Genomic DNA, 16,151 nt, shown 5'->3' with positions numbered 1-16,151 from the left:
TCCCACTCACCATAAAATCTTCTGTTCTGGTCCCGTGCTGTTATAATGTTGTCTATGCTAGAACTGAAGTCATCCACTGCAAGGGAGAAGTGGGACTTATCTCTGAAGCAAGCATGTATGCCGTGCATGCCAGTCAAGTCTGTTTGACACTGACTCCTATCCAGACACAGTTGGTAAAAGTGAGCAGTCAATGGCAAGCTTCACACAGCAGAGTTGCACCACTACAAGTCACTGGCCCATGGTCAAGGTGTTATACAGCAACTGGTGGTAGGTGCACCTTTTTGTATGTAAAAGCAGCACCATGTGGGATTGTCACACAGTTGGATTCCCAGGACTGCTGATGATGAGTCAGTGTTGGCCCATTGTCACATCTGCTTCGCCAGCATGTATCCTGATACGCTTGGCTGAATTCCCAGTCTTACAAAGATCAGTGATTTGGCCCCCTTCAAACACATTCAGTTGTTTGTAAAAATAACAAATTAATTGTTGAGGGACTCTTAGTGTGTTGTGGCCGCAGTGCACATTTTTTGAGGTCACCATCATCCAAGACTGTCACATTTTCATGATAAGAATGGCTCATTGATGGTATACGCATAGCAACCATGCTAATCTCCAGCGCTGCTTTTTTGTGCCAACTTTGTCAGAGACGGCATCATGTCTGCTTTTATAGAATGCACTTTCTCTGCAAGTTTTGTTGTCCAGCATATTATGGTAAATCATGGTACTATCTTTGTGTATGGAGAATAATTTAGCCATCTTCAGACAGTTTATTATTTAGGCCTTCATAAAAATGATATTTATGAATTACTTTAAATAATAGGAAATAGATGGACCTCTGGTCCTCAAACAATGGTGTTTCATATAGAGCAAGTGGAAAATTTCCATTTTGTCCACATGTTCCTTTGTTTTCAGTATTAGAAAGTACTACTCCACAGAGAGCAACTTTCGTAATGTGTCATACACAATGGACAGGCATCCCAACCAGGAGAGAGGAAGGTTCCTTACCCAGAAGGGAGGCCCCAAGTGAACAGTCAGACATCCTTGCTGAGATAGAAAAAGGTGCCTTACCTGAACAAGGATGGATGGACATACCAACAAAAAGGGAAGGACTGTCTCTGTGGGATGTTTGTTCCCCCAGGACACTAGATGGTAGCATATCAGTACTTGGTTGGAAAACAGCAGGTAATGCTGGGAATTGTGGTTCGAAAGCACAGCCCTGCTGGTTCCTCTGGGTGCCACAAGAGGGTACTGCAGGGAGATGTACTCCCTGTTATTTAGGACTTTCCTATGACCTGGAATTGCTTCTAACGGGCAAAAACCCTGGTATCGGAAGTACTGCTGGGTCCTCAATAAAAGGGACCGCACTGTCAGCCTTGTCCAAGCGAGTTGGAGTAGGGAGGAAGGAAGGCAACACTCGACTGGAGGAGTGCAGTGTGGTAGAGGGAGGAGAGGAGGAGAAATAGGAGAAGAGACAAGTTGTTTTTGGCTTTGTACAAGGTACTTTGTGTAACAAACACCCCTTATTTGAACCTGGGAATATGTTTATGTGCTCGTGTTTGGGGCTCTCTGGAGTCCCCTAGCCTTCACAGTAAGTAGTAGTCTTCAACAAAACACTGAGGTGCTTCAGTGATGAAGAACAATGGCTAATACTATGGCTCATCAACATACCAGGCATATCCACAATACAGAAAGCAAGAACGACAACAATGAATAAACATATATTGTATAATACTCACAAACACTGCAAGCATTGCTTTTACATCCTTATATCATGTACCTTTTTATTTAAGGTTTTTTTTGTTTATTTATATTTTTGCTGTTTTTTTTTCTTATTGTGATTCCCTGAACCCACAGCCAACGTCATCTTGTCTGGGCCATCAATAGTCATAACCGAGGATAAACCAGGGTGAGAAAGCAAACAGGCGAGACTTACTTGTCAAAAGAATAAGAGTTTATTGAAAATGTAGAGAAATAAAGTGCGTATGAAGGTGCAAACTGTGAATTTTTAGATAAATAATTCTTCTTTAAACTCGGTCTTAAAATCCAACAGTGAGTTGGATGCCAACAAATGAATCTAAATAAATATGTTAAAAATCCACAGTAGGGGTAAAGTCAATGTTTTAGCTACTCTTTCCCCATCCTTGTCAGAACACTGGGAGTCCCACTGATGCAGCCGGCCAGATTCCACCATTCCACCGATCTGAACTGCCACTTGTTTTGGTTCCCGCAGTTAACGGAGCTGCTACCTCCACCAATCACTGCAGCTCCCAATGCACCGTGTCCTTGCCCAAATGCCTCTGTGTCGAAACTCCCTCCTTCCATTAGCTCCCACAGTCTTTCTTCCTCTCCCCAGCTCTGCTTTTCAGCTATTCAGCTGATGAGAGCACATCCTTCTCACGAAGCTCTCCCCCAGCTCTCTGTTCTGCTCTCCACAAACTAATCGGCGTGACGGTTACCTCTCTGAACCAGAAATAATAACAACAAACCAACCTTCTTCTAAGCTTAACCCACTCTCCTTTATACCTCATTCAATTGCAGTGCTACTGCTGACCGGCAACCTTCTCAATAAGCCGGAACACGCTTTCATGTGCATGCTTCATATTGGCCAAAACTAAAACACATTGTGTTAAAATAAAAAAATTGAATAAATATAACACGGCCAACCTTTATCTCACAGCAGCCATTCACTGTTTACCATTCAGAGTAGTTATTGTATTGTTAACAGAATAGTTAATTTCCAAATGAGCATGATATGACATCATGGCCACCTTCTTCCTCAGAGATTAAATAAAGATTAAATTAGTGTCTACACTTTAATTACAAATAGTGAAAAGAAACTAAACATTTAATTAAAGTAAAAATCTAGCTTTAAAACTTTGCTACTCTAGTGATTTTTTTTTTTAATTGCTTACCCTGTGTTATAACACTCCAGTGTATCATTTAGACTGTTCTCCCTTAAAGCAACCTCAGCAACAACGAAATGAAAATTACTGATTGCTTTAGTAGCATGAAAAAAGATCAGACGAGCACATCGTTCAGCAGTTAGAACTGAACTGGGTGAGATATCTTTTGGATGGAGTGTCACTTTTGCTTTCATTTTTCAGACACACAATGGATGACGGCATGCCACTTTCACTTTCATTTCACCTCCATGTTTTTTTTACGTACCATGCAATGTACTCTGTGTGTGTGTGTGTGTGTTGTGGTCATCCTAGGTAATAACGGGTTAATAGAAGCAATTAACTTTGGTGCATCAACCCAGCTGCCCCGTTTACTTCAAAAAAGCAAAATAAAATTACACTCGGTGGCACCATTACAGAAAGAAATGCTCTCTGGCATTCTAAACAGAAAAGTGCTACCTGTCAAGGCTTCTTATTAAGGCTCTAAGGAACTCCGTCTTCCAGCTCTTTTGTCAGAGCTCTTGTCAACAAGTGATGCCTCCTTCTGGGTGCCTGGGCTTTTATGGTCTGGGGACCAGAAGGAGCAGTCAGTTGGCATCACTGGGTGGTCTCTCGGTACTGTGAAGGCAAAGGAAGACAACACAGTGGCAGCGCCCCTCTTGGCCTGCAGTGGTAATACATACCTGGGAGGAACCTAGAGTGTGTATCACCAGTGTGTGTACACATATACGTTCAGAAGGTCATTACAATAATGTCTACAGAGTTCAGTAAAATCCTTACTTGCTTGTACTAATCAAAATGCAACAAGTTGCCACTTTCCAACACTACGATCATTAAGTATTATTTCTTTATCTGAAATGACTACTTTACCGTAAACTTAGAATTATGATTAGAGAAGGCATGAATATAGCTAATAATAGTACTGCAAAACCTTACCTTAGTAAGTACGTGTATATGCAGTACATAATTTAATATTTTGTTAGTCGTCTTCTCTACAGACATAAAGTTAAAATATAACATTCTCCAAACGAATCCCATTCAGGGTTGCGGAGGAGTCAGAGTCTGTTCAGGCAGCTCTGAGATTAAGATCCAGGATGCTTAATCCGAGAGGCAAATCCAAGCTGCCTGCTAAATAAATAATAATCATTAAGAAGAAAAAAAGTTATTTCTCTAGTATAAAGAAACATACATGAGTTTGCCAAGAGTTTATTATAAACTGTCTTGCTTTATTGTCACTTTAGGTCTGGCTCTTATAGTTGTCCTCTAGCTCTGCCTGAGGTCGCTGTAACGTGATGGCTGGATAGATTGTGTGTTGTGTGCTGCCTCTTGACATGGCTTCCGTTAGGTGCATTTCTTACTGGTTTTGTCTTCTCAAGTATCTTCCTGCCTGCTGCTGATTTCAAGTTAAGATGCAAGTCTGTTTTAAGACCCATTCTGTCCTCTTCCAGTGCTTATATTGTTTTTAATGAGAATGATACATAAATATTGTATTTGTGTATTATTATTTTTATCTTTTAAAGTTATTTTCAATGTGCAAAATAAGCATAAAGTTGTGATTCAGCTGATTTATTTGCCAAGTAAATAAAGGAAAATGCTCACAAAATATCCTTGGAAGTTGTTCTGCTATGTGTCGTGATAGTTAATCTGGTGCCCTCTGGCCATCTCTGTGGAGTCCCTTAGAGAAGTCAAGATGGGATAAAAAAAAAAACGGCCTACAGCCTGCATAAGATCAATGTGCGGCATTCCCAGGATTGACTCTGGATAATCTCTCCTTGGCTCAGAACCCGCGGCAGCTCTGACACCACAGATTACAAGGCCTAATACAATATCCCAGGGCACTGACGAGACACTCGGAGGCTGAGGTAGCTTTCATTGAACAAAGCAGTGATTGTTCAGTTTTTTTTTTTCTTTTTTAAACATTGGCTCAGTTCCATCTGTGTTATTAAGCCACAGGAAATCAAGGCATAGATACCATATATAGAAAGGAAAAAGACTTTGTTTCTGCTTCTTGCTGTATGGGAAACAACTTGCTAATGAAACCCTCTCTTCTCTTTAAGCTCTCTGAAGTGAATAAGCGTGAAGAAGGTTTCTGTGCCATTGGCCTGTTCCTTGTTCTGCTTGCTGTGCTCATTTTACAGCCTTTTATCCCTCATGGTTGTAAATAGTCAATAGAAAGTGCAATGGCAGTACAGGCCAGCAGCCTAGTCAGTTTTACATACACACATGTCTTATTGGAGTTTTGATTTTTAATCAGAAATACTAGATATGCCCAGTAAAACAGCTTTAGAAAATGTGTGTCCCTTCCCTGGTCTGAGGATAAATAAAAAAGGAAAGAGAGTGGCACAGGAAACAAGAATTAGACAAAATAACAGAGTACCAAGGAAAAATGAAAATGATAAATATCTTCTGCTCTACTTAACACGTGCCTAGTAGAAAGCAGCATCAGGTGTCCGATATATTAATGTTTGTTATATGTGTAATTTTGTCTGTTTTGGGGTTTTGAGTCACTAGTGCTGCATGCACATGAGTAGGGTGCATCCCAGCAACACTGCTAAGGTAAGGATTCACTTCCTGGTGTCTGGAGATGCACGGTCACTATCAGCTTCCCTCCTTTTGCCTGCCACCTCTTGCTCAGCTCTGGTGGTCCTGTCTCTTCCACCCTGATGAAAATTAAAAAAAAAATAAAAATTAAGCATTCCGGATGTCAGCATTCTTTTACCAGGCTGGATTTTAAATAGCACAGAGCTCTGAGAATTCTTGAGGAAGAGGCATCCACGAGACAAACGTTTCCGCAATCATTCCCTAGTTTGCTCTGACTTTCACTTTCGTTTAGTTTGCCGGCATTCATCTAGAGACCTTTTGGCCCTCAAACCTTTTATCATCTCCCTCTTATTCCTTCCTGTATTACAATAGGAGTCCATTGTTGGTGTCTTTTTCACATCTTTTTCACATTTTGTCATGTAAGTTTAAAAGTTAACTAGTGGATTCGCCCCTGCTCACTTCGCTTGCCAGCCTCTTCGTGTCTCTGCTTCTCGCGTTGTGAAGAGGGGCGCTGAAAGCACCCCAAGGAGACGCGGTCGCACCTCTGAAACCCCCTCTTAAACGGTGATACAATGAGAAACAAATACAGTTTTTTTTTTACCTCCTCTTTGCTCGATTAGCTGCTGGCTTGCTGCTGCTGCCGTGCCGTGTGATCTGCATCTTGTGCAGTGCTTTGAACATTTAAAAGCCTGTACAGCAGCTGTCCTACTCTTTGTCTTTTATTTCCGGCCCCAGGCATGATAAAATCTCTTGGCACAAATTCTCATCTTGCGGAACTTGAGTTTTTGATATTTTTTTAGCTTATAATTTAAAAATGGAATAAGAATCTGAAAATCTAACAATATCACATTAAAGTTCGATACATTCTGAAAAGAAAAATACCAAACATATATATGTATGTTTTAAAATAAACCCAATTTAAAGTGTGACAAAAAACACGACATAAAAACATCACATAAAATTGTTGCACAAAATCGTTGCACTTTTAAGCTTAGGATTTTATATATATATATATATAACATCACCACATGTAACTGCATAAATATTGTGTTGATCGCCCACAACCTTTGTTCCTCAGTGGATACAAAAACATTTGATCATCGTAATGATGGTTAGCTTTCTGTCATGTAGGCTCTAGCCTTAGGATTTTGTGTTCTAGTTATGACTGTTTTCTAATTCTGACTTTTGCCTTTGAATTGCTTGTTCTTGTTTGGCTTCTTCTGTTTTCTGATCCTCACTTGTCTTTTGACCAGACTCTCTCTCATTTATCAATTGTGATGATTTTTCATTGCTCATTTTCCATGTGTGGTCAGTTTTTTCCTTCTGTTATATTGTTTTCTGCTGCTCTATTGTGGATCTTTAAAAGGCATTAACCTCTAGGAATATTATTATGTGAGTACATTGTATTAATTAGTTACAAATCAGTGAATATCCTTTTATTGTTTAATTTTAAGTGAATCACAAATGCATGGCTTATAACACTGAATAGCATTCAATGCAGATCCAAGATTTGGGATCCAACAGGCAAACATTTTTTTTTTGATTCACAGTAATTGGGTTTATTTTTTAGAAGTTGTGTGTTTCAATTCTGGTGACAGTTCATCTTATTTATGTTATGGGTTGGAGCCTAGATTTTAAAATGGAAGACCTTTGACATGCTGTGCCAACTCTAACTTCCCTTTGCTGTGTGTGGTGCCAACAAATCCTTACCCTGTCTTTTCCCATTGGCATGCAGAAGTGCCACTCTGCTGTCTTTTCCTTTGGAGGATTCTTTAGGATGAATCCACTACCCTGTGTCACCACGTCGATACCTGTAATCTTGACAACTTCCTTTCTTACTAAACCTGCTGTTTTGCTTAAAAATGGAATAGAGTATTAAATTAAAAAGTCACCTCTCGTCTTTGCATCCTATGAACAATTACACTCCAAAACTAACTTTCCAGCAACACATTTCTTTCACTACCTTCGATCAGAAACTTTGTTAAACAAACCCTGCCCAATTTTCCTCACCTCCCACCTAACTCTATACTGGAAAAAATATTGACTCAGACAGCTTTTCAGCAATTTATAAAAACCTTTTAAAGATCCCAGAGTACAGTGAGAAAAGGATCTTTTACTCAACATTTCAGAAAAGGAGTGGAAGGCAGCCATGCACAGAAGTCACTCGAGCTCCATATGCGCTAAGCATACAATTATTCAACTTAAAATTATATATCGAGCACATCTGTCTCATTTAAAAGTGTCCAAAATGTTTCCATTGCAAGATTCAACCTGTGAACATTGCAATCAAGTTCCAGCCTCATTGGGTCGCATATTTTAAGTCTGCACCAAATTAACATCATTCTGGACCAAAATCTTTAAATGCCTTTCAGACGGCCTTGGTGTCACAATCCCTCCTAACCCACTAACAGCTGTGTTTGGTGGAGTATAAGATGGCCTTAAAATGGAGAAGGACAAACAAACTGTAATAGTCTTTACCTTACTACTAGCATGTAGACTTATCTTGCTCAACTGGAAATATCCCACCCCACCACTTTTAAGTCAGTGGGTAACTGATGTCATGTATTATATGAACTTGAAAGGAATCAAATTCTCATTTAGAGGATCGGTATAAAACATTTTCAAAGCCTGGCAGGGTCTAATCAATAACATTTTAGAATAAGCATTTAAATTGAGCTGTCTTTCTCAGGGGTGGGGGTTGATTTGTTTCGAATCTAGTTTTGTAAAACTTGATTTGCTTGTATGGAATGTTATTTGATTTTAATAAATTCAATAAAAGTAAATATATAAATAAATTTTAAAAAAAAAACCTCTGAGGAACCTCCATCACTCCCTTGATGTTGTTTGTAAATAGCTGAATATAAGTTAATGACTATTCATCAATCTTACTCATACTTATTTGCTTCACGTTTTTAAAAATGTTGTTAATGCCACTTCTAATCTGTGTATGTTTGAAATAAATAAGGAATCGACTCCTTCATTCCTCCCTCATAAGTCATATTCCATAGTCGTGGAATTAGTCTGTTATCCCTTCTTTGGATGATTTCTAGTGCTGTAATGTCTGCTCTTGTTTTATAGACAGCAAAAGATAAAGAATTGCCTAATTTTAGTATTCTTCTGTTTGTCATGTTCAAATTTTGCATGTGAGGTGAACACAAGTGTCATTTTGTATACTGCACAACTAGCTTCAAAGCCATTGCTCACTGCTAATGCAGCTGTCCAACGCTGGTATTCCACAGAGCGAATGTCGAATAGATCCCAACTACAGTACGTACAAATCAAGAGAAAGTAAAGCTGACATATGTAATATTTTTGAATATAAGTAAATATCGTTTTCTTTCTTTCTTTTGTACTAGGTATTGCATATTTAAATGGAATGTGCAATGAGAAAAGAAAATGCATTCTGGCTGAAGACAATGGCTTGAACCTGGCTTTCACAATTGCTCATGAAATGGGACACAAGTAAGTTTTTTACATTTTCCTTCAAATTATCCTCTTAGCTTCTAATATGACAAGTTTATTACATTATTATTACTTAAAGCTGACTATAGTTATATTGTAAAATATCATTTTCTACCCCCCACCATGTATGATATGAATAAGCTTTATTATTATGCAACATTATACATTAATGGGTTACAGTGTGTGAAAATGAAGAGACTCGATATACTTAAAAAGGTTTGGGGCAGCCACCTGTATGATATTCCTGGCTGCAAAAGGGTTTTGAGTAGCACAGAAATGTTCACAATACTGAGTCCAAAACAGAACTGGTGAGGGTTTGCAAAGATGGCAGCTTTAAGGGATCAGACTGGAAATGAACTGTTGGAACCGGAGGTGATGTTCTTCTGACGTCCGTCTGTGGCCTGGTGTGGAATTACCTTTGCTTGGTCCATAAAACGTCCTCCTACTCGCACGTGTGTGACAAGTTTCAAATTGTCACAGTATGAAAAGTAAAGAAATGCCGTCTGAAGCTATGGTGCCGTCCCTTGGCCTTTCACTGAAGACCTTAGCCCAAGACTAAATTTGAGAATTGATATTTTATTCTACATCCACACTACTAGATTTACATTTGAAAAATGTTATTTTTAAATAAAAGTGATCTCCATCCACACTAGCCATTTTCACATTGCTTACGAAAGTATCACTCTTAGAGGTTGGAAAAATCCTTGAAGGGACAGTGACAATGTCAACCATAGGATTTCTTGTAAAATTGTAGCGGCTGAGAATGATTTGCCTTTTGCCATGTATGCAGCATTCAAAATGCAATTTAGATGCATAGAGGTAAGCAACACAACAAGCGCCATGGATAGCACCTCTGTGCGTCCTCTGTGTTGGAATGTTTTTCTTTAGTGAAGTTTGACCAGTCAGGGAATGAGGGGTTGTAATGAGCGGGATCCAATCAAGGGAAATGCCACTTAATAAGCACAAATAAATCAGAGTGCAAATAGAGTCTGTATTTTCAGAAGACTTCAACTCTGGAGAACATTTTCAAAAGTCTACACTTTCAGAGGTTGAAAATGCTGGGTGGTGGGGCAAAAATGTCTGTGTTTTGAAATGAAAACATAGTAGTGGGGATGGGTTGTTAGAGTGTTTAATATATTTTTTCATTGTGTGTTTTTTATGTTTTACGATCTTTTTTGTCTCAGTTTGAAAACTTTTTCCAGTGTTGGCATTGTGCTGGTTGTAATGGATGTCTCCCAGACCATTGTTGCTGCAGCTGGTCAGTCAACCCCACTAGTCTAAAAGGTTTTAGTTTCAGCTCGGCATATTCATCGCCTGCTGACTGCTAGTCTTTTAATGAGTCACTGTCATTTGTCCCACTATTCTACTGTCAGTGGGGCTCATCCGTCTTCTTAAAACACCAAATTCACTCCCATTTCTGTAAAATTGGACTGTTTTGATGGTTGTGCTTGACCCCTGCCACCTTCACTAGATGCATTTCGTCCACTTTCATCTGAAAGGGTGATCTTTCTTCCTTCTGCACCTTTAGAGAAGTTCCTGATTACTCTTACAGCTCCAGTAAGGGCATTGCCTCCACATTAACCTTTTGAAATGGTTTTCTTCCTTGTGTACCTCCAGGGAAAATTTTTGTTTCCTCTTATCCCACCAGTGATAGTCTTTCATCCACATTAACTTCAAAGAAAGCATTTTCTTTCTCAGACCCTTTAAAATAATTTATTGCTTATGCTCCCTCAGTAAAGGTCTTTCTTTCTTATACTCAAACATCCTCCCTTTTTCAGTTGCACACTCACTAAACCACATAATATGTAAGATTAAAGGTGTCTGTTAGTACAACACATGTAGGTATCACACAATGAAGAGCACGACTTTGTAGCCAGTCTATAGAAGACCCTAACTCAGGTGCTCTTGGCCTCTGTGTGCCTCTGGAGATGGCTGCAATTCAAAGCAAAGTGAAATTATAGAGATATCTGGAGATAATTTTGAGATTTCTAAAAGGTGAAGATGAACAACATTTGCTTTCCTTAATTTCCATTTGAAAATTGTTTCTCTGTTTGGCCCATGGCCTACTTCATGTTGTTATGATCTAATCCCTGAAGGGAAGGCCAAAACCACAAAAACCTTCCTAAAACAGATTAAGCCACTTAAATAAACTTTAGTCGTCTTTATTAATGAATTACATTTTACAAAGAATATTCCAACAATGAACTCAAATAAATAGATAATAAATCCAAGTAACTATGCAAACTGCCCTAAACAATATAAAATAAAGCAAGTAGAATAATATATAAGTAATACTGCAGAGGTTGGAAACATAAAAATGGCAAAATACCAAAACCTTAAGTAAACAGAATAAATGTAAATTTATCTTCACCAAAGTGTAATCCAAAAAGTGAAATCCTAAGTCAAAACAAAAATTCCAAAATCCAGAAAACCTAAATGAAAAGGAACGTCATACTAAATCCAGACATAAACAAAACAAGAAGTTAGCCAGATATCATTGAAATAATTTAGCAAAGGACAGAGGGGACAAAAACAAGACCACACCACAGTGCTGTTAATGGTCGCAGACCTTTGTAGTCCTCAGATGCTCACCTTATCTGTGTGCACTAATCCGAAGTGGCTCAGTCCCTATAAAATCTGGGCAGTACTGGAAGTAGGGGATCAGAGAAAACTGGGAAATGTAAAATGTAAACAAACAAACAAATAATATAGAGGATGTACAAGGCAAGTAGGCAGTCCTGACCATGGTCACCTGATTTGAGAACCCGCAGTCTGCTGTTTCGGTTTTGAGCGCATGAAATGCAATAAAGTTGCATATTTAGAATTGGAGCTCCTGAGTACCTAAATCAAGACCCTCAAAGTGAAGTGGAAATGAATTAAGGGATAGATATTGTTGGGCTTCACTTATGTTTATTAGTGAAGAATGCTACATGGAAAACTAAAGTGGATTGAACCGAATTGCAAAGTTGAACAATCCATTTTAGTTCTGTATGGTGGATGTGCCCAAAGTAGGTCAAACGCTGGGCCAGAAGTCTTAAACAAAAGGCTTACGCACCATAGTGATGCCACAGTTAAACTGCAGATGTTGTTACTTTCCATATTTGTGGCATCCTCACTAATAGATGAAGACCACAGAATTTCAAAGAGTTAAGTTGCGGGTTGTATGCTGCATCTTCTTCAATGACTTCCCCACAGAATAAGAATCTGCCAGTCCTGCTTGGAGCTTGATATAACGCCTGTCCTGTGTTATTTAATCAATTGACTTTGTAGTTTGTTCAGCTTTTGCTGACTTAATTTTATAGTCAGTCAGCTGTTGAACCCAATAAGAAGCTGTCTATAGGCGCTTTTCCACTGCATAGTACGGTACAGCACGGTTCAGTACAGCTCACCTTGGTTCGGCTCAGTTCGGCTCGGTTTGCTTTTGACTGCAGTTTAGTACCGCTTTAGAGTGGGCGGGATTATTCACGTGTCGTTATAGTTACGCCGCCTCTACTGCCGTGACACCGTGGAACTTTTACAACAACACGCAGACAACAACAACACTTTAGCTCGACGACGCGCAAGGGTAAGCATCTAAAAAAAGCACATCACTAGCTAACTTTTATCACTGTTGCAAAGCTTAAAATGAACTTAACTGCCAGTGTAACATTAAAATGCTGACTCTGTATATTACAGATCTTCCACATTTTGCAAAAAAGTCGCCGCAACAGACCATCTGTTTGGACATTTAACCGTGCTTCAGAGTGGTGGGATGTGATTGTTCCCGGTTTTACAAACACTCAGTGGCTGGAGAACTTTCGAATGTCTGAAGAAACATTCATCCACTTATGCAACCAACTGCGTCCAGCGATGGAGAGACGGGACACAAACTTCCGCGTGTGTGTACCTTTAAAGAAAAGAATAGCCAGTGATGCAGTAATGACGATTTTCTCCGGCCAATCAGTGACCAGCAGTTTACACGTCACGTTTTGGTAACGGTTCGGCGCGCTTGGAACCTCGGCTGAGGTGGTACTAAAAAAAGGACCAGGTACCAGGTACTGTTCCCAGTGGAAAACTCCCCTAAGAGCCAAGTAGGCAGCATTCAATGCATTTTTCTTCAAAGTCTATGTCTTCTTCATTGTCATCTTCTCCACTGCTCTTCTTCTCATTATTATGTATCTTCAGTATCCCATCCATCCATCATCCATCTGTTTTCTACTTTTTAGTGTATCTAGGTCATGGGGACAGCAGTGTAAGTAAAGATGCCCAGGAATACCCAGGCCAGATAGGAGATTAAATCTCTCCAGAATGTCCTGGGTGTGCCCCAAATTGTCTCCTCCCAGTTGGAAATGCCTCCTTAAGGAAGCATGCATCCTAATCAGTTTTCTGAACCACCTCAACTGGCTCCTTTCAATGTGGATCTCTTGGTCACTCGAGAACAAGTCCCCAAGATACTTAAACACCTCTAGCTGAGGTAGAAACCTCTCCACAACCTGGAAAGGGCACTCCACCCTTCCTGCAGAAAACAATAACTTCAGACTCGGAGATGCTGATCCTCATTTTAACCGTTTCTCACTCATTCGCAAACCACACCAGTACACACCCACTGATGAAGGAAACAGGACCACAACATCTGCAAAAAAATGCAATCCTGAGGCCACTTAATTAGACCCTCTCTACCCCATGGCTGCACCTTTAAATTCTGTCCATAAAAATTATGAACAGGATCAATGGCAAAGGGCAACCCTGGTAGAGTCCCACATCTATCAGGAATAAGTCAGACTTCCTGCCAGCAATGCAAACCATGGTCTGACTCCAGTTGTAAGGGGCTGAATATTCCTTGACAGTAGGCCTGGTACCCCACATTTCTGAAGCACTCCCCACAGGACACTCTGAGGGATGTGGTCACATGTCTTTACCAAGTCCACAAAACAAACGTAGAACATACGTGAATCCTCCAAAATTCTCATGAGGGTGAAGAGACGGTACAATGTTGTACCACCAGGATGAAATCCGCATTGTTTGTCCACCAGTTGGATCTGCCTTTCTAACACCATGGCATAGACCCTCTCAGGTAGCTGAGTATTGTGATCCCCCTGATGCTGAAGAAAGTTTCAGTAGCATTTTTTACAATTTGTTTTGATATTAATAATTATATATTTTTACAAGTATTTGTATTTCTGGTAAAGCTCTTTGAGCTTTGTTCAGTGTGTGAAATGTGATATATAATAACTGTAGTTTTTATTTTTAATGCACAATGGTCTATCATTGCAATTAGAGATTGTGTGCCGGCAGTGAGGCATTGTTAGTCAGCCAGCCCAGCTCACACTCATAAGCCGAAGAGACTCGCTGCTGCTCTGTGTGAAGGTTTCTTATAATGAAGAGACAAACTGCTTGGTAGAAAACTGAGCAATTCCTGCAGCTTCTAACATGTCTAGCCACTTTCAGCACGGTGTACATCACCTGCTGGCTCCCGACATCTTTTGCGTTTGTAGCCCAAGTTCCAGGTGTCCACAAAAGCGCAGCTTGTCTTTGGCCTCGGTTATGCAAACGACCTCAAGGCGGGCCAGCTGCCTTCACAAAAAGGCTGAAGACAAGCTTGTTCCAGCATTCGTCTGACATGAATGAGGCTTTGTCTGTCTCTAAGCAGATACTTCATTATCTCTCGTTTTGGAGCTAGCGCACATCCCATTTGTAGTCTGAGCGTCTATTATGTCTCTGATCTGCCAGAGTGCGAGGGAAACTCAACCACAGCCAAAATGAGTTCATTCTGGCAGAATGAACCTGGAAGTCGGCTTTTGAGGGAACTGGGTGAGATCAGCTACGTGACTTTGTCTGCCTAAAGCAGCAGATGAAGCACACGCTTACTCCTGTCTGCCTTGTGTGCTTAGTTGACCCAGCATTAGTAATGGGGTGGCTGCTGGGAACTCCATATAAAGCTCTTATGGCATTTTGGAAGGTTTTGGACATCAGGGAATCTCCCTATATGGTTATTTTCATCAGTTATTGTCTCTGTTTAACAATGTTAATCATTGTTCCAGTTATGTATTTGTTTTGCTGCAATGCCATATAGTTTAAACTTGGGAGCCTCCATTTTTAGTAGCTGTTCCCATTTTCTAGGCATCACATCACATGATATCATTGGCAAAACAATTTAAAGACCAGAGTCGCATGCTCATTGACACCTGGGATTGGTGTTGAGTTATTTTTAGTGTGTTTGATTTTTTTTGTGATTTCTGGTTTAAGAATATTAGTGGATATTTTGACTAGAAGTTTGCTAGCATTTTGGCTATGGTGCCTTTTAAACTTAATCTTCTCATTTTGACTTTGTCATGTTTTAAAGTTCTGTATATACCCTGATCTCTTTTTGGCAGCTTCTTTTTGTGGCACGAAAGGTGGTCTTTGCCTTAGCTGAACAGATAGCCTTCTGATCCTAATTGTTTCTCCGTCTGACTTGTTCCTCCATTGTTAGTAAAACATTGAGTATCATCACAAGCTGCATTGATGACACCCTCATGGTCTCCAGAAATGTCATTTCTGGGCCTCCATATGTGTAACTGACAGCATCCTAGCCTGCTGTAGGTGCCCATGAAAAGCATGTCTCTTGAACTCATTTTTGAACCTTATGTGTTCACATAGCCAGGAGCGGTCATTGTAGCGGAGCTCACAAAATGATAAGATAAGTAACAGGGCTACTTTGATCATTTTCCAAGAGCCTGCTTCTAACCAGCTACATAAGAACTCAAGAATGAAATAATCGTTTTAACTCTTTATATAAAAGGGTGTTAAAATCAGAAATTTTCTTTTTCTTCCTGTGTAGGGAATGAAACAAGTTTCAGCTTTTTCTGAGTTATAGTTTGGTAGAGCTCAGATAGTGCTTGATGTTTCTTGGGCACTGTATATTTAATTTGCAGTCAAGCTGTTGTGACTAGATTCAAGCTGCAGATCCGGGGGGATGACGGATTCTCTCCAGCATGTATAAATGACACAGTATTCCTTTTTTCTTTTCCGTAAAATGGACTTTTGATCCTTACATATGTTAAGTAAGCAGTGCTAAGTGGTGCTGCCGCCACAAAGCTACCGTAATATACATTAAATTCTTGGCCTCGTCACTTTCAGCAACAAGTCTAAATGCTCCCATTATGTCTCTTTACATTTTCTACTTTTCTACCCCGTTTAATTTGTCTGTTAAATAAATGAGTTGCATAATTTGAAGGAGTTTTTTCATACAGGTTGTTGGTTGCCTTTCAGTTTTCAATTCATTTGAGT

At 39.8% G+C, this 16,151-nt stretch overlaps 1 protein-coding gene across 2 annotated transcripts in view; it reads left to right on the top strand.

Annotated features, from left to right (window-relative positions):
- LOC120532961 (A disintegrin and metalloproteinase with thrombospondin motifs 19-like) overlaps positions 1 to 16,151 on the top strand; it is a 245,910-nt gene that overhangs the window by 68,796 nt on the left and 160,963 nt on the right. For both annotated transcript variants that reach the window (XM_039759483.1, XM_039759484.1), the window contains exon 8: positions 8,798 to 8,903. In XM_039759483.1, coding sequence (XP_039615417.1) covers positions 8,798 to 8,903 — 106 coding nt within the window. The remainder of the gene's footprint in view (positions 1 to 8,797; positions 8,904 to 16,151) is intronic.

This window comes from Polypterus senegalus, chromosome 7, assembly GCF_016835505.1.
Source record: "Polypterus senegalus isolate Bchr_013 chromosome 7, ASM1683550v1, whole genome shotgun sequence".
In the NCBI taxonomy this organism is placed as follows: domain Eukaryota; kingdom Metazoa; phylum Chordata; class Cladistia; order Polypteriformes; family Polypteridae; genus Polypterus; species Polypterus senegalus.
The sequence above is the reverse complement of the archived record's forward strand: the minus strand, read 5'-3'. Positions and strand labels throughout refer to the sequence as shown.